Genomic DNA, 17,450 nt, shown 5'->3' on the forward strand with positions numbered 1-17,450 from the left:
ACTCAACACAAATAAAACATTTGCTCAACTTTGTTTGCTGTAGATTTATTGAAAGCTGCTGCTGGCCAGATGTTTGCTGCAGCTAGGTGGTGTCCGGCACACAGCTGTCTACTTGAGGGGCTGACAGTTGAGCATTTTGCCCAGGGCCAGCTTGTTTTTCTTCCAGCTGACATTGTGATGTAACTTCTGTCCCCAAATCCCACCTTCAGTCAGCCAAAGCACTGTAATGGAGCTGTAGAGGCTTCTGGCCATTCCTGGTTGAGACTGCAGCCAGCCCTTTCATGAAATGGAGGCGCTGTGTGAGGATGCTGACAGTCTACAGCAGGTAACGGAGGCTGGGTAACAGCTGCCTGAGGTGGCAGCAGGAAGACAAGATGGCGGCTGAGGGTGGCTGTACAGTCTCCAGTGCTAAATCCTTTTAATGCTTTTCTTCTTTTTGGTTTTCCAAGACAGGGCTTCTCCGTGTAGCCCTGGCTGTCCTGGAACTTGCTCTGTAGACCAGGCTGACCTCAAACTCACAGAGATCCACCTGCCTCTGCCTCCTGAGTGATTAATGAAGTATACCACCATGCCTGGCTCCAGTGCGAAATCTCAACCGTGGACCCACTAAAGGTTACAAAACCTTCCCAGTGCTGCCCTTTGTCTTGTTTGTTTGTTTTTGTTTTTTTGTTTTTTTCCGAGACAGGGTTTCTCTGAGCAGTCCTGGCTGTCCTGGAACTCACTCTGTAGACCAGGCTGGCCTTGAACTCAGAAATCTGCCTGCCTCTGCCTCCCAGCACTTTGTTTGTTTTTTTGAGGCAGGGTTTCTGTGTAGCCTTGGCACTCTGGAGAGTGTGTTTCTTATTGTGATCCCTGAGATAGATGTGATCTGAGAGATGAGAGAGGCAAGCTGGCCAATCATTCTGCCTACACCTTGGTGCCCAGCATCCACTGAGCACAGCAGAGCTGACGATCGGGGAAGGCCCACTCAGGAGGGCGAGGGTTGGCCCTGGGTCTTGATCACCGAGCTCGTGATGCACACAGTGATCCCAGTGATGGTGAGCACCATGCCAGCCACTGCTTCTGAGACGGAGAACCCATCAAGGGATTGGGGTCAGTGGGGCCAAGGAAGAAGACAAGATGGTGACCCCTGGTCCTGGTTCTCATCCCAGCCCCTGCCCCCAGATTGCTCAGGGAAAGGAGACTGCGGGCCACAAGCAAGCAGGAGAGCTGTGGTAGAACAAAGGGCAGCACAAGGGAAGGCCTCTCCTCACCACCCATGGGAGACAGAATCGGGAAAATGTTCATGTATGCCAAGGCCCAAGCAACCATGCCCTGACGGGCAGCCACCCAACTTACCTTTACCACCAATATCTTCTCCAAGGACCTTCCCAACAATCAGTGTAAAGACGATGGCCAGAGAGTTGCAGATGGGCACAGCTAAGGTCAGATCTGAGCAATTAGGACAAGAAAAATTCCTAGAATGTCTTTCTCAGGACAAAATATTTGCAACATGCCCTCTTCCCTCTCCACTTCATCACCGTCGGTCACCACAAGATAGTCACAGGGTTTCTCTGTAGCCCTGGATGTCCTGGAACTCACTTTGTAGACCAGGCTGGCCTCGAACTCAGAAATCCGCCTGCCTCTGCCTCCCAAGTACTGGAATTAAAGGCGTGCACCACCACGCCCGGCTACAGTGACATGTTTTTTAATTCAATCACTCTGGAAGCAGAAGCAGGCAGATCTCCGAGTTCAGGGCCAGCCTGTCTTCCTCAGGAGTTCCAGGACAGCTGGACTACATAGCAACATTCTATCTGGAAAATAAATAAAACTATGACCCATGAAGCAGATGCTGAGAAACAGAGCTGCAATCCCAGCCACAAGGAGGCTGAGGTAGTAAGATCAAGTTTGAGGTCAGCCTGGGCCACATAGCAGGAATATTAAAAAGGAGAGGACGGATACTGGGGACATATTGGTCAGTAATGAGCCTGCTAAGCACAGCGATCTGTGTCTGGGTCACCCCAGCACTTGTGTGGAGGTTGGGAAAGGTTGGACAGTGGTCTGCAGAGGAAATCAGGAGTCTTGGGGAGAGAATGAGTCAGAGGAGGTCCTTGGGAGTCTCAGCTCGGACTTAGGGCCTCCTTTCTTCACACAGGCTTCACAGAACACAGACAGACACTGATTATCCAGGAAGTACGGATCATGTGTTTGAGTTTTTCATTACATGTACAGGGTAACAGGTTCAGTCACAACTAGAAAATACAAACAGTTGCCAGGCAGTGCTGGAGCATGCCTTTAATCCCAGCACTTGGGAGGCAGAGGCAAGCAGATTTCTGGGTTCGAGGACAGCCTGGTCTAAGAGTGAGTTCCAGGACAGTCAGGGCTACACAGAGAAACCCTGTCTCGAAAAACAAAAACAAAATAAAAACAAAAAAAGACTTCTTGAAAGACTCAGACATAATTTTCTCAGGAAAAGACATAAGATGAATTATAATACAGAAAGTCCCCAAAAAGGCAACAGACACAGAGACCAAAACCAAAAGAGACAGAAAGACAGCGATGGCAGCATTCGGCTCAGCTGTGCTGGAGCTGTGTCAGACAGCAGTGCTGGCTTCGTGACTTTTGCCGTTTCCAGTTAACATGGCTGAGCCACACAGAGAAAGGGCTCATTTCCACAGAAGTGACTTGAGTTAGGCTCAGGGCTGCCTCCAAGTTCAATGCTTCATCAGAACTCAGCATCAACACCTGACCTCTGAGGTCTGACACCAGCCTCGCTGTTTGCTTCCTTTTTTTCCCCCATGAATTAATTTATTCACTTTACATCCTTATTGCTGCTCTCCCCCCACCCCCAATTCCTCCTTCCCTTTTCCTCTAAGAAGGAGGAGTCCCACCTTGGTATCCTCCCTCCCTGGCACATCAAGTCTTTGTAAGGCTGGGTGCATCCTCTCCCACTGAGACCAGACAAGGCAGCCCAGTTAAAGGAATGAGATCCACAGGCAGGCGAGAGCTTTAGGGTCAGCCCGCTCCAGTTGTGGAGGCCCCTTCCTTTCTCTCTTTAGGATTTAGGTGTGTATGAGTATTGTGCTTTCATGCATGTGTTGTGCCTGTGGAGGTCAGAAGAGAGTGTCAGAACCTTCTGGAACAGTGTGTGTCATCATTCAGTGCTGGGAATTGAACTGGGGTCCTCAAGAGGAAGAAGTTCTCTTAACTACCGAGCTACCTCCCATTCCTGCTTAGATAATAAAAATAAGATCCTGACAAGTCCCGAGCTCACATTTGCATTCCCAGCACTTAGGAGGCTGAGACCGGAAGACAGCCAGGAGTTCAAGGCCATCCTGGGCTATACCTGAATTCCAGCCTGGGCTACAGAGTGGGATCATTTCAAAACCAACAGCCAGGCATGCTGGTACACATCTTAGTCCAAGCACTCAGAAGGCAAAGGATGTGTATCTTTGTGAATCTGAAGCCAGCCTGATCTTAGGACAGCCAAGACTGCACAGAGAGAACTAACCTTAAAACAATACAAGGATGAGGTCTTTACCCTCAAAGAGAATGGAGATTTCAAGGCCACAGGATAGACAGGCACTCAGGCACAGCAGAATGAGTGTTCGAGCATACCACTCAGCTCCCAGTGTTAGCACTTGCTGGGCGCTCTGTGCACTGTGACACATTTCCACAGCACTTACCACTGTTATAAGGGAAACAGCGACTGAACAAAGTCATATACTCAAAAGCTTAAGGTTTCTGTTTAGAGAGGCTGGCCAAGGGATGGTAAGATGGCTCAGTGAGTAAGGATGCCTGCTGTCAACCTGACTTTGCTCTATAGGAGCCACATGAAGGGCCAAATGCTGTTTTAAAACCTCAACAGCCCCGGGCGGTGGTGGCGCATGCCTTTAATCCTAGCACTTGGGAGGCAGAGGCAGGTGGATTTCTGAGTTCGAGGACAGCCTGGTCTATAGAGTGAGTTCCAGGACAGTCAGGGCTATACAGAAAAACCCTGTCTCAAAAAACCAAAAAAAAAAAAAAAAAAAAAAAAAACCCTCAACAGGCACAGGTACGCTAACATACTCATACTCACACACATACACATGTAATAAATATTTAAAAATCATGAGAATCCAGAGAGATGGTGCAGAGATTATGAGCACTACATGGCGAGTCACACCGCTGGCTGCCCTCACACTCTATGTAGCTGAGGCTGACCTCCGCTGACCTGAGCTCCTGGCCCTTGTGGTTTCACTTCCTGAGTACTAGGATTGCAGGTATGACTACAACGCCTGGCTGCTCCACTTTTAATGAACACCCTAAATTTGATCCCTAACACTGAAAGACAAAAGCTTCATAAACAAGCTGGGCAGTGGTGGTTCATGTTTTTGATCCCAGATCTTGGGAGGCAGAGGCAGGCAGATCTCTGAGTTTGAGACCAGCCTGGTCTATAAAATGAGTTCCAGGACAGTCAGGGCTACACAGAGGAACTGCTTCAAAATACCAAAAGTAAGTAAGTAAGTAAATAAATAAACAACCAAAAAAATTAAAAGAGTCATAAATAACAATGCCACCACGTGATTAGTTCAGCAGTCTTTCTCAGCAGGAACTGCATTAGGCCCTAGGCTTGAAACTTGGAAAACCAACACCATGTGGCGGGCAGAGGTCTAGTCATCAGGCTCACTTGGAAAACCAACACCATGTGGCGGGCAGAGGTCATCAGGCTCACTGGTAGGTGCTGCTACCTGTGGAGCCCTCTCCCTTTAGTTTTATAAGACAGACCCTCAAGTATCCCAGGCTGCTTCGACTAAACTTGCTATTAGCTGAGGGTGGCCCTAAGCTTGTGATCGTCCCGCCTCTACCTTCTAAGGACCAGGATGACAGCCATTAAACAGCATGAGAGTTTTCCAGACACTGGGGTGGAGCCCAGGGCTTCATGCATGCTGGGTAAGCACTCTACCAAAGGAGCTGCATCCCAGCCTAGCAATTACAGTCTTTTTTTTTTTTTTTTGGTTTTTCGAGACAGGGTTTCTCTGTGTAGCCCTGGCTATCCTGGAACTCACTTTGTAGACCAGGCTGGCCTCGAACTCAGAAATCCGCCTGCCTCTGCCTCCCGAGTGCTGGGATTAAAGGCGTGCGCCACCACGCCCGGCGCAATTACAGTCTTATGGAGACTGATTCTCTGCAGCGGACTCTCAAGTATCGGAGCTGGAGGCCATCTTACCAGGTTCTTTCCTCCTCTTGGGCCTCTTGTCTCTAGGATAGTAAAAAATGCAGCAAGGAGACTTTTGCAAAAGTTCAAGGGCAAACATCTAAGGGGTGGGGTAGAGTTCCTTGTTAAGTTTTTTCTAAGTGTCCCAGGACACATTACATATCCCAGAACGTCCATGACCTTGTGGCTCTCTTCCTGCCTTTGTCATTAACCTCTGAGTGCTGGGGTTACAGGTATGAGACACCAGACCCAGCTTATAACCATTAATATGCATCTGGGGGGAAGGGAGGAGAGAGAGAGGGAGGGAGAGGAAGAGGACCTTGTGGCTCTCTTCCTGCCTTCACCCTTAACCTCTGAGTGCTGGGGTTACAGGTATGAGACACCAGACCCAGCTTATAACCGTTAATATGGGGTGGGGGGAGAGGGAGAGAGCGCAGTTATACCGGGAAAGGTTTTGTTTGTTTGTTTGTTTTAAACTTATTTATGTATGAGTATTCTGCCTGCATACCAGAAGAGCACATCAGATCTCATTACAGATAGTTGTGAGCCACCATGTGGTTGCAGGGGATTGAACCAGCCAGCCAGAGTTCAGAAAGAACTAGAAAGGGTGAGCTTACTCAGCAGTGAGCCTCCAAGTGACAATTACATCAGGCAAATTAAAAATACATTTACAAAGGCAAGCATAATAAACTGCCCATCATCTCCATGAATATAAGCATGTCTGTTTCAGAAGGTCACAATATAAATAAAACATATAGTCTCATTAATAGGAACAGGCAACAAACACTTGGAGAGAGGATACTGATATTGATTGAGCCTCTCTGATATTGTCAGGGACTTGGCTACATTCTTCCCATAGACTGAATTAATCTTCATAACGCTATGAATCCCACTATATACAGTCAAAACTCAAATAAAGGACTTACTCCAGGCCAGGCAGGGAGTATACAGGGGTCAAATCATCAACGCGTCACTTACATGGCTGCTTGGGGAACACCTACAACCCTAGCACTTGGGCACGAGGCTGAGGACTTGGAAGCCAGCCCCAGTTAGATAGTGAGACTCTCCCAAAAACAACAAACAAGGTGGTCCGCTCAGTGGGGAGAGGCACTCGCCATCAGGACTGATGGTCCCAGCTCCTTACCAGAATCTACAAGATACAAGGAGAACCTTCTCCTAACACCTGTCCTCTGACCAAACACACACTGTGACACATGTGCACACACAAAATAAATTCTAATAGAAAATAAAAACAATCATCAAACACACAGCAAACTATCAGGGAAACCCCCTCCTCCCAGATGATAAAGGACGTCACCATTTAGGAGACCACAGTGAGCCTCCTGCTGCCGCCTCTGCACACTGACTACCCTCACTGCCCCTGTGACCCACAGAAGGACTAGAAACCGGTGCTCTCCCTCACTGACAGGTGCAAGGTCTTTCAGGTTCCCTTCGCAAAATATGGCCTCTACCCCAGAGAAGACCCGAGCCAGAGACCCACCTGTTGATGCCAAAGTCAAGTAGTAGAGAAGGGATCCATTCTGATTGAGGAGAAAGGGCATCAGGTACTAGAAAGAGGAGAGACCTGTCAGGGGCTGCCTGCGTGTTCCCGGTTCTCAACCTTCCTAATGCTGCGACCCTTTAATCCAGTTCCTCATGTTGTGGGGACCCCCCCAACCATAAAATTATTTTCGTTGCCACTTCACAACTGTAATTTTACTACAGTTATGGGCTGTAACCTAAGTATCTGATATGCAGGATATCTGGTGTCAGACCCCTTGCCAGTTGTTACCCAGTTTGAGAGCCCCTGTTCTGGCTTACACCCTTCCCACGGGAGTTGGCATGGTTACAAATGCCCAGGGAATGCTCATGTGTTTGAGGACCCCTTAGAGCAAACAGAGAAACGCATTCAATGTACTCTATTGCCTTAAATGCCCTCTCCCTCGTCATGGCCAGTTCCCATCGTCCCTGCAGGTATAAGGCCTTGAGTGACAGTGTTACCCCTTCTAAGTAGCCCACTCCATGTCCTCTAGCTCCATCTCTCTGCACAGAATTCACACAGTACTATATACCTCTCTCCTTCCCCCTAACCCTCAGAGTAAGGCATATCTAGCTAGCTTACATAGGCAGCCGTGGGTCATAGGCAGTTCTTGACAGCTTTCCTTATGTTCTACCCCAGGGCAAGTTGAGCCGAAAGAAAGCTCAACTTGGTGACAATGACATTAAGAGTAGTCCTGGGGCCCGGCAGTGGTGGCGCCTTTAATCCCAGCACTCAGGATTCAGATGCAGGCTGATCTCTGAGTTCGAGGCTAGTAAGTTCAGGATAGCCAGGGTTACACAGAGAAACCCTGTCTCCAAAAACAAACAAAAAGCAAAAATGTCATAGATTGAACATGTACCCTGTACTAGGTCCAATGCTAAGTGTTTTATGTGTCTTAGTTAATTTCTTATATCTGCCCTATACAAGGGTTATCACTAAATTTTCCATTTTATGACGAAACTGAGACTCACAGAGGATAAATGACTCTTCCAGGAACTTCTAGTGAGTAAGAGATGGGCTGGGAATACGGCCGACCAGTGATGAAATTTTCGGGGGCTCGTCTGAGAGAGCTAGACGCACCTCAGTATTACCGGGTTCGTCCGAGAGAGCTAGACGCACCTCAGTATTCCCGAAGAGAGTCTTCATCTCCTGCAACAGCTGCCGGGCCCACGTCCGCTCACGCACTTGCTCCAGGCCGGAGGAGGCTCGCTTCAGCAGCGGCTGCGTGCCACCCCACAGTGCGGCCACCAGCACCAGAGCAAGCACCTGCCCTAAAAGCAAAGGGTCAGAAAGTCACCCCGGGGGCTGGTGAGATGGCTCAGTGGGTAAGAGCACCCGACTGCTCTTCCGAAGGTCCAGAGTTCAAATCCCAGCAACCACATGGTGGCTCACAACCATCCGTAACGAGATCTGGCGCCCTCTTCTGGAGTGTCTGAAGACAGCTACAGTGTACTTACATATAATAAATAAATAAATCTTTAAAAAAAAAAAAAAAAAAGAAAGTCACCCCGGTCCTCCTCCGGCCTCCTGCATCCCGCTGCCCAGCTCCATCTACCTCCCGCCCTCTTCCCCGCCGGGCTGCGATCGGTCGGGAGGACCCGCCCAGAGGGCGGCCGAAGTGAGACCAGGGTACGTGTCTCAGCATTCCTGAGGCTTGGGGATGCCAGGAGACTGAGAACAGAGTCCCCTAGTCAGAGTCGGAGCCCGCGGAGGGGCGGGGCCGGCTACCCACCCCAGGACGCCGCCATGGAAACGCCGGGCCCTTCTACTTCCGGGAGCGAGAGGGCGGAGCCCCTGCATCCGGAAGTCGTCCCTAGTCTTTTTCCGGTCCCACTCACATTGCCTCTCTCCTCGCGTCACCGCCAGGATGGTGAGTTCCAGGCGCGGCGTGCTGCCGTCTGGGGGCCTCAGTAGGCGTGGGACGGGGTTCCCGGCACTGACACCTCGGTTCTGTCCCCACAGAAACCCATCCTGCTGCAGGGCCATGAGCGGTCCATCACGCAGATCAAGTATAACCGCGAAGGAGACCTCCTCTTCACCGTGGCCAAAGACCCTGTGAGCAACTGCGTGAGGGCGGGCGGCCGGGGGGCCGGGGCGGGGGGGCCCGGAGGGGTCGAGTTCGCGCCGCCGGGACTGCGGGTGGACAAGGTTTGCTGCCTGCCGGAGGGAAATTTCTCTGAAAAGTAGGGAAAACCAACCCATACTGGGGTCGGTTAGCGAGAGCATTCCGACAGGGAAATCTGGAAGAAGTTGATGGGTGAAAGGAAAGGGTACTACCTAGCCAGGGAGAAGAGAATCAGGAGACTGTGGAAGGGAGCCCAGGGACAGGACAGGACAGGGTCAAGTGGTCTGTTCAATCCCACTTTATTTCCTTTGGAGATTGTCTTTTGAGGCATTTGCACTGGAGGCAGTAAACTAATAGTTAACAGTGGAGAGTGAAGTCGGAGCTTGAGATCTGAGCCCTAACTCCTGCTCCTACTAAGCAGTGTGACTTTGAACATGACATTTACCCTTTCTATTAACCACAGTTTTCCCTTTTAGTAAAACATGGAGACTTTAATTAGCTCCCTCAGCAGAGTGAGGTCATTTATGTAAATCGTTTTGCACTGTACCCGATGCATGTTAGTCACTTACATTTTAAGTTTCATAGACATGGTTTTATTGGAGCGCCACAGCTGCCCTTTGAAGAAAGCTGTTGACAGGAGTGGGGTACCTGTCCATGGTGGCCAGCACACCTCTCCATCCTCTGGCCTCAGCCTCCTGGTCTTGGGAATACAAGTGTGTGCTACCACACACAGTCCCTCCCAGTCCTTTTTTAATGTATGTGTGTGTAATGATTTTGTTTATTTTATGTGTATGGGTGCTTTTCTGCATTGTATGTCTACATAGCATGTGAGTGCCTGGTGCCTGTGAAGGCCAGAAGAGGATATCAAATCTCCTGGAACTGCAGATACAGATTGTTGTAAGCCATCATGTGGGTGTTGGGAATCGAACCCAAGTCATCTGGAGGAGCAGCCAGTACTCTTTCAGCTCTGAGCCTTCTCTCCAGCTCTCCTAGCCATTTAAAGGAAGGGAACTCTGTATTTAAGATCACACAGTGAGCTAGTGACAAAGCAGTGGAGCCCATACATCCTTACTGTCATCCGGAGTCAATTGAACAGGACTCCAAAGGTTTTTTTTCACACTGCAACTGAGCTTGGCCTTTGACTCTTCTGACTCCAGACAAAAACACGTGAGGATGTTATTGCAGGCCTGGCTCTTCTACAGCTTATGTTAGGAAAGGAGGAGAACCCAGGAGCTGACCGGTTCTGTCAGCTCTTCACTGGTAAATGAGCAGAAGGCAGACTTGGCTTGGCTAGAGCCTGCAGAGGGTTTGTAGTGCAAGCTAAGCTATTGATTATTCTGGGATGTGACCATCCTGTCATTTTACTCTTTCCAGATCGTCAACGTGTGGTACTCTGTCAATGGGGAGAGGCTAGGCACCTACACGGGCCACACTGGAGCTGTGTGGTGTGTGGATGCCGACTGTATCCTTTTGGCCATGGGTCAGCCAGCCTTGGAGATGCTGGCTTTGGCATGCTGTGGCGGTCTAGAGAATAACACTCCCTACTCCCAGCTGCTTCATCCTGTGGGAAAGAAGGACAGGTTCAAGTTTGGGAATTCAGAGGTCAGGACACTCTGAGGTAAAAGTGGTAAAAGTGAGAAAGGCTCTTTGAGACTGACCTGGAAGATGCTCTGATAGCTTCCAAGAAGATATGGGCTAGGTGGACTATGTATTCTCATTTGTATATGTGTGTGTGATGAATCTATGAGCACAGGAGCAGGGACAAATGGAGGCCCTTAAGTCAGCATCAGGTCTTAAGTCAGTCTTCAACCTTTTTTTTTTTTTTTTTATCATTTTTCTTTTCCCTAAAGATTAGGGGTTTTTTTTGTTTTTGGTTTTTGGTTTTTTTTTTTTTTTGGTTGGTTTGGTTGGTTTTTTTGGTTTTTGGTTTTATTTTTTGGTTTTTCAAGACAGGGTTTCTCTTTATAGCCCTGGCTGTCCTGGAACTCACTCTGTAGACCAGGCTGGCCTTGAACTCAGAAATCCAGCCTGCCTCTGCCTCCTGAGTGCTGGGATTAGAGACATGCGCCACCACCGCCCGGCTTAAAGATTAGTTTTATTTGTATGGGTGTTTTGCCTGCATATGTGTCTGTGTATCTTGTGTGTACATTGCTACCATTTTCCTTTAAATGACAGAGGGCAGCAAATCCCTTAGAACTGGAGTTATAAATGGTTGTGAGCTACTATGTGGGTGCGAGGAACCTAACCTGGGTCTTCTGGAAGAGCAGCCATTGCTCTAACGACTCAGCCATCTCTCCAGCTTTGTTTGTTTGTTTGGGGGTTTTAGGTTTGGTTTTTGGTTTTTTGGTTTTTCGAGACAGGGTTTCTCTTTATAGCTCTGGCTGTCCTGGAGCTCACTTTGTAGACCAGGCTGGCCTCGAACTCAGAAATCCGCCTGCCTCTGCCTCCCGAGTGCTGGGATTAAAGGTGTGCGCCACCACGCCCGGCCTGGTTTTTGGTTTTCTTTTCTCTTTTTTTTAATTTTTTTTTAAAGGTTTATTTATTTTATATGTGTGAGTGCACAGTAACTATCTTCAGACACACCAGAAGAGGGCATCAGATCTCATTACAGATGGCTGTGAGCCACCATGTGGTTGCTAGGATTTGAACTCAGGACCTCTGGAAGAACAGTCAGTGCTTTTAACCACTGAGCCTTCTCTCCAGCCCCTGTTTTTTGGTTTTCAAGACATTGTCTCACTATGGTAGCATTGGCTGTCTTGGAACTCTCTGTAGACCAGGTAGGCCTTAAGAGATCCACCTGTCTCTGCTTCCCAAGCGTGGGATCAAAGACATGCATCACCACCGCCTGGTTCCAACTTGTTGTTGTTGTTATTGTTTTATTATTATTATTATATGTAAGTACACTGTAGCTGTCTTCGGACACTCCAGAAGAGGGCGTCAGATCTCATTATGGATGGTTGTGAGCCACCATGTGGTTGCTGGGAATTGAACTCAGGACCTTTGGAAGAGCAGTCGTTGCCCTTAACCCCTGAGCCATCTCTCCAGCTGCCTCCAACTTGTTTTTTGAAACAAAAACAAAACAACTTTTCAATGATTGGCTAGACTTGGCCAGCCAGTCACTGAACTTCCTGTCTTTGTCTCTCAGCACTGGAATTACAGCCACACCAGAGTCTCTATGGGGGTGTCGGGGATCTGAACTGAGATCCTCAGATTTGCACACACCATTCTACCCATTGGACTGTCTCCCCAGCCTTAGTCATTCTGTGTCTAGGAGTGATTTGCCTGGTATATGTAGGTGTGCCTAGTGCCTTTGGAAGCCACCAGTGGGCATTGGATCCCCCTGGAACTGGAGTTGGGAACCACCATGTGAGGGCTGGGATTCTAACCCGAGTCCCCTGGAAGAGCAGCCAGTGCTCTAACGACTGAGTGTCTCTCCAGCCCTAGTCATGTTTCTTAACACCTTCCCCAGGGGACACCAAGCATGTCCTTACTGGCTCAGCTGACAACAGCTGCCGTCTCTGGGACTGTGAAACGGGTAAGCCTGGACCACTCACTTTCTTAGCAAAAGTCCCTGTCTAAGCAAATGTATTCTAAAGAACTAGAGATAAGTTCACAGATGGTCTCCAGTCTAGAGAGTAAGACTCAACAAACAGAACAGCAAGGAACTTAACTGGGGGGGAAAGAGGCCATGATAAAAAGCCATGTTCAAGGAAGGCCAGAAGGGGCAGTGGACACCCTGGAGTGGAGATGGGTCGCCTTTCTCAAGGTGACTGTCCCTTGAGCTGGAGCTTTCCTGGGCAACAAAGAACACAAGCAGGGAGGAAAGCAAGTAGTGTCCAGGAGCTAGGACAAGCTGGGTAACAGCACACACCTCATCCCAGCACTAGAGAGGCCGAGGCAGGAAGATCTGCACAGAGAAACCCTCCCTGGAAATCCAAAAAATATATGTATAAAATAAAAGCAAAAAACACCAACTAAGTTTTTATTAATTAGAATTAAGTTATTTTAGGATTTGCATATTTTATGTATATGGATGTTTTGTGTATACATGATCAGACAACAAGAGGGCTTTGGATCCCATAGGACCACAGTTATAGACAGCTGTAAGCTGTCTGTGGGGCTGGGAATTGAATGCAGGATGTCCAGAAGAGCAGCCAGCGCTGTGAACTGCTGCACTGTCTCTCCAGCACAAGGTCTCTCTCTTTTTTTTTTTTTTTTTTTAATTTTACATTTATGCCAGGCATGGTGGCACACACCTTTAACCTCAGCACTTGGGAGGCAGAGGCAGGTGAATTTCTGAGTTCGAAGCCATCCTGGTCTACAGAGTGAGTTCCAGGACATCCAGGACAGAGAAACCCTGTCTCGAAAAAATCCAAAAAAAAAAAAAAATTTTTTTTTTACATGTATATGTGTGTTTAGCCTACATGTGGATCTTGTGTACCATGTATGTATAGTGCCCATGGCATCAGATCTGACTGGAGTTGCAGAAAGCTGTAAGCCACCTGTGGGTACAGCAGATTAAATCTGCATCCTCCGTAAGAGCAGCCTATGCTCTTAGTCACTGAGCCATCTTTCCAGTCTAGGCTTAAGATTTTTGTTTTGTGTTGTTGTTATTTATTTATTTATTTAGAGAAAGGGTTTCTCTGTGTAGCCCTGGCTGTCCTGGAACTCACTCTGTAGACCAGGCTGGCCTCAAACTCAGATCCACCTCCCAAGTGAGGTGTGGGACACCAACACCCATCTGGGAGTAAGTTCTGAAGAGCGACCTTGCTTAGTTAAGCTTGGCACACCGAGGAGTTGGATGAGCAGGGAAAAGCAGGGGCTGGTGTGTTTGAGCAAGACCTGAGCAGAGGAGCGGACAGAAGGGGAGGGGCTTATGTCATTCTGGCTGCCCAATGATTGCTGTATGTCTGCTTCTGTGCTGGGACACTCGGGAGGCATGGAGTCTGAGGGGAGACTTAGCATGGGACCCACTGTGCTTAGAGCCTCATTAGCAGGACTGGTGGGGAAGCAAGCGCTCCTGGAAGGACTGGGAGGACAGTCAGAGAGTGGCAGCAGGCAGGAGAGTGCTGACCTGCAGTCACCAGAGAAGGAACACTGTGAGACTTGGTGACTGAGCGTGACAGGTCCACCCTGTGATAGCATTAGACCAGAGTGACCCAGACTGTGCCTCTCCAGGGAAGCAGCTGGCCCTACTCAAGACCAACTCCGCTGTCCGGACCTGCGGCTTTGACTTTGGGGGCAACATCATCATGTTCTCCACAGACAAGCAGATGGGGTATCAGTGTTTTGTGAGCTTCTTTGATCTGCGGGATCCAAGCCAGATCGGTGAGGACTGAACTGAGGGGCTGAGGTGGGGGTGTGGTTTCAGATCCCAGGGCCTGACCTCTGCTGCTCGGCACAGACAGCAACGAGCCCTACATGAAGATCCCCTGTAATGATTCCAAGATCACCAGTGCCGTCTGGGGCCCCCTGGGGGAGTGCATCATCGCAGGCCACGAGAGTGGAGAGCTCAACCAGTATAGCGCCAAGGTAAGGGGCCACATGACGGCAGATGACACTGAGGACACATAGTAGTGATCACAGAGAAGCATTTTCCTGCCACTAGAGAGTGCGGAGTCCTATGGGAGGTTCTAGGAAAACAACTAGATACCAGCTTAAGGACGGCCCGTTCATGAGTCAGGATGGGTTGATGTCACAGTAGAGATTCAGCTAAATCCAGAGTGTACTCTGTCACAAAGGAGGTGCTGTATACATGGAGAAGTGAGTACAGCTTCCGGGGGTTAGAGACCCCCGGATGGCTCAGTGATGGCCAGCAAGGCTGCTCTTGCAGAAGAACTAGGTTCCAGCCCCCTATGGCAGCCGCAGCTGTCCTTAACTCCGGTTCCAGGGCTTTCATCCCTTCTGGCCTCTTGAGTACCAGGCATGCACGTGGCAGACACATGTTTACACACGTGTATATGCACACACACACACGGAGGCAAAATATGTACAACACATACAAATGGATAAATCTTTTTAAAAGAAAAAAAGTGTTTCCAGCAAGGATGGTTTTCCATAGGCAAGAGGAAGAGCAGAAGCAACGAATTGGAGATGTGGTCTAGTAGAAGAGCTTGCCCAGCCAAGGCCCTGATACCCTTAATCTCAGTTCTCAGGTCTACAGAGCCAGTTCCAGGCCAGCCAGGCATGCCAAGCAAAACTTTGTCTCAAAAAAAAGAAAGGAATTTCCAGTTGTGCCTAAACCAACCTTAGACAGCATGGTGGGGCTGTGTCTCACGTTTGAAAAAATGCAAGTGAGATCTGGGTCTGGCGAAATGGCTTGATGGTTAAGTGGACTTGCTGCTCTGGCAGAGGACCTAAGTTCCGTTCCTATCACCCACGTCAGGCAGTTCACAGCTGCCTGTGACTCCACTTCCAAGGAGATTCAAGGCTCTCCTCTCAGCTGTAGGCACAGATGCGTGTATATGCACACGCAGGCACACACCCATTTACAGAATATTTTTTAATTAAAAAGAGCTGGGGCTATAGCTCAGTGATAGAGTACTTGGGGTCAATCAATCCCAGGACCAAAAATGAGGCTTGGGGGAGGGGATGGGGTAAGAGATTAGACTGAGGGTAAGGGACACAGAAAGTCAAAAGTCCAGCTGGGCTTGGGCTTCTGGGGAATGAATGGTGGCTTGGGACTCGAGCAAGTGGCTCTAACTCCTCCTCCTCCTCCTCCAGTCTGGAGAGGTGTTGGTGAACGTAAAGGAACACTCTCGGCAGATCAATGACATCCAGTTGTCTAGAGACATGACCATGTTTGTCACTGCATCCAAGGACAACACAGCTAAGGTGAGCCTGGGTGAGGGGTCTCGTGAGCCTCACTGCCCTCCTGACACACATCCAGCTTGTCTGACCTGCCCAAAAAGGTGCCCATCACAGATTCTCCCCTCCCTGCTCTCTCCAGCTCTTCGACTCCACGACTCTTGAACATCAGAAGACTTTCCGAACAGAGCGTCCTGTCAATTCGGCTGCTCTCTCTCCCAACTACGACCATGTAAGAAGGCCCCACCCAGGCTAAAGCTTCTGGAATCTGGATGTTTGCCCACAAACAGGCTGTAAAGATGGGGGAAATGGTGTCAGGTAGAGAGGGAACTCGTGGCATTGTTACAGTGCTGACTGACTGGGGGCAGGAGCTCCTTGACGCAGCTGCTCACCCTTCCCTGAGGGTGCTCCCACTCTGTGAGGAAGATGTTACAGAAGAGCAGGGACAGAAGCCTGTGGATAAGTCCTGAGGCACTAAGCTTTCTTCCCTGTAGGTGGTGCTGGGAGGAGGTCAGGAAGCCATGGATGTGACCACAACCTCCACCAGGATTGGCAAGTTTGAGGCCAGGTAAGAGACGGAGGCTCTCCCACACTGAGACTACAGCGGGCCTTTCAGAGTACACACAGGCTCCTGACCCCTAAGGACGATAGGGAATGTGACAGATGGCCAGTGGAGCAGATGGGATCATGAACTCAGCTGCACATACAGCTGACTAAAGAGCCTGCTCGCACACCAAGTTGTGTTTCTGGTACCGGGCAGTGGCCCAAGCCTGCAATACAGTTCTAATCCCTCCAGAGGTGGGGATCCTTGGTTCCAAGGTCATCCTTGGCCTTGCCCAACTCCTAACTCACCTGGGCTACGTGGGACCCTGTTTGTAAACAACAGCAGAGATCATGGACTCAGGGGGCCTAGATGACATCATCTTTCTGTATCCAGGATGCTCGACTGTTTAATGGGGCGTTGCTCACCTCAAGAAATGTGCATATTAAGTAAATGAGTTGTTAGCACTACCCAGCGGTGGTGACTGCTGTATGTTGAACACCCGTTTGAGTAGTTTGCCTATAGCTTCATCTTATTTCTCCTTTATCCTGATTTCTGGACTTCATTAATTCTGTTACATAAAATACTACCTCAACAGTCTTCATTTTGTAGAATGCTCCTCAGATGTGTTTGAAATAACAGGGTCTCCTCTACCCACCCCCCTCCTCCAGGTTCTTCCATTTGGCTTTTGAGGAAGAGTTTGGAAGAGTCAAGGGCCACTTTGGACCGATCAACAGCGTTGCCTTCCATCCTGATGGCAAGAGGTACGGCCGCATTGAAGAGACTGAGCTCTGGGGCGGCTTGGGGCGGAGGGTCCCCCTCCCATTTGCTATGTGTGGCTGCCCGGGCTTCCCCTCCCACAACAGCAGCTGACCATCCCGGTCCATCTCTTTCCAGCTACAGCAGCGGTGGCGAAGATGGTTACGTCCGCATCCACTACTTCGACCCACAGTACTTTGAGTTTGAGTTTGAGGCCTAAGGTCTGGGTCTCCATCCACAGCAGAGAAGCTGCTCACAGAAGGTTCTAGACTGAGAAATAAATTAGTTTGTTAAAAATAGCTCCCTGTTAGGCATTTTGTGCAGCCTGTCTGTTTTTCCCTCTTCACTGACCCTCCGGTGGCTGATAACAATAATAAGGAATACATTTATTATTCGGGCCTTGTCTCTGTGCGCCCAGACTCTGCACTGGTCTGGGGTAACCTATGTCGTAGACACCTTCATCCAAGAGGCTTAGAACCACTCAACCACATTCAAGAAGCCAGTGCCTAAGGTGGGCTCAGGACCTCCCCCTACCCTCTTCCACTTCTGTCATTTGATGGCT

General features: G+C 49.4%; 2 protein-coding genes across 6 annotated transcripts; one reads left to right on the forward strand and one right to left on the reverse strand.

Moving 5' to 3' along the window:
- Positions 1-19: 19 nt before the first annotated feature.
- Positions 20-8,516, reverse strand: Tmem234 (transmembrane protein 234). Of its 5 annotated transcripts, none has more exons than XM_021161111.3 (5): positions 8,449-8,516; positions 7,797-7,987; positions 6,678-6,744; positions 1,339-1,431; positions 20-1,059 (listed from the first exon to the last, which is right to left on the reverse strand). In XM_021161111.3, exons 1-5 carry the CDS (start codon positions 8,462-8,464, stop codon positions 968-970), a joined length of 459 nt encoding a protein of 152 aa, XP_021016770.1. In that variant the 5' UTR covers positions 8,465-8,516; the 3' UTR covers positions 20-967. The 5 variants fall into 5 exon arrangements, with proteins under 5 accessions (XP_021016770.1, XP_021016769.1, XP_029332527.1 ...); XM_021161110.3 differs by having other exon boundaries at positions 20-1,062; positions 8,449-8,513; XM_029476667.2 differs by having other exon boundaries at positions 7,836-7,987; positions 8,449-8,506.
- Eif3i (eukaryotic translation initiation factor 3 subunit I) lies at positions 8,473-17,187 on the forward strand. Its single transcript, XM_021160124.3, has 11 exons — positions 8,473-8,586; positions 8,679-8,771; positions 10,156-10,243; positions 12,251-12,316; positions 13,960-14,109; positions 14,186-14,313; positions 15,505-15,615; positions 15,731-15,820; positions 16,083-16,156; positions 16,801-16,893; positions 17,027-17,187. The coding sequence occupies exons 1-11, from the start codon at positions 8,584-8,586 to the stop codon at positions 17,106-17,108; spliced, it is 978 nt and encodes a 325-aa protein (XP_021015783.1). The 5' UTR covers positions 8,473-8,583; the 3' UTR covers positions 17,109-17,187.
- The last annotated feature ends 263 nt before the right edge of the window (positions 17,188-17,450 follow it).

Source organism: Mus caroli, unplaced genomic scaffold (genome assembly GCF_978045245.1).
Source record: "Mus caroli unplaced genomic scaffold, Mus_caroli_1 scaffold_6, whole genome shotgun sequence".
NCBI lineage: Eukaryota > Metazoa > Chordata > Mammalia > Rodentia > Muridae > Mus > Mus caroli.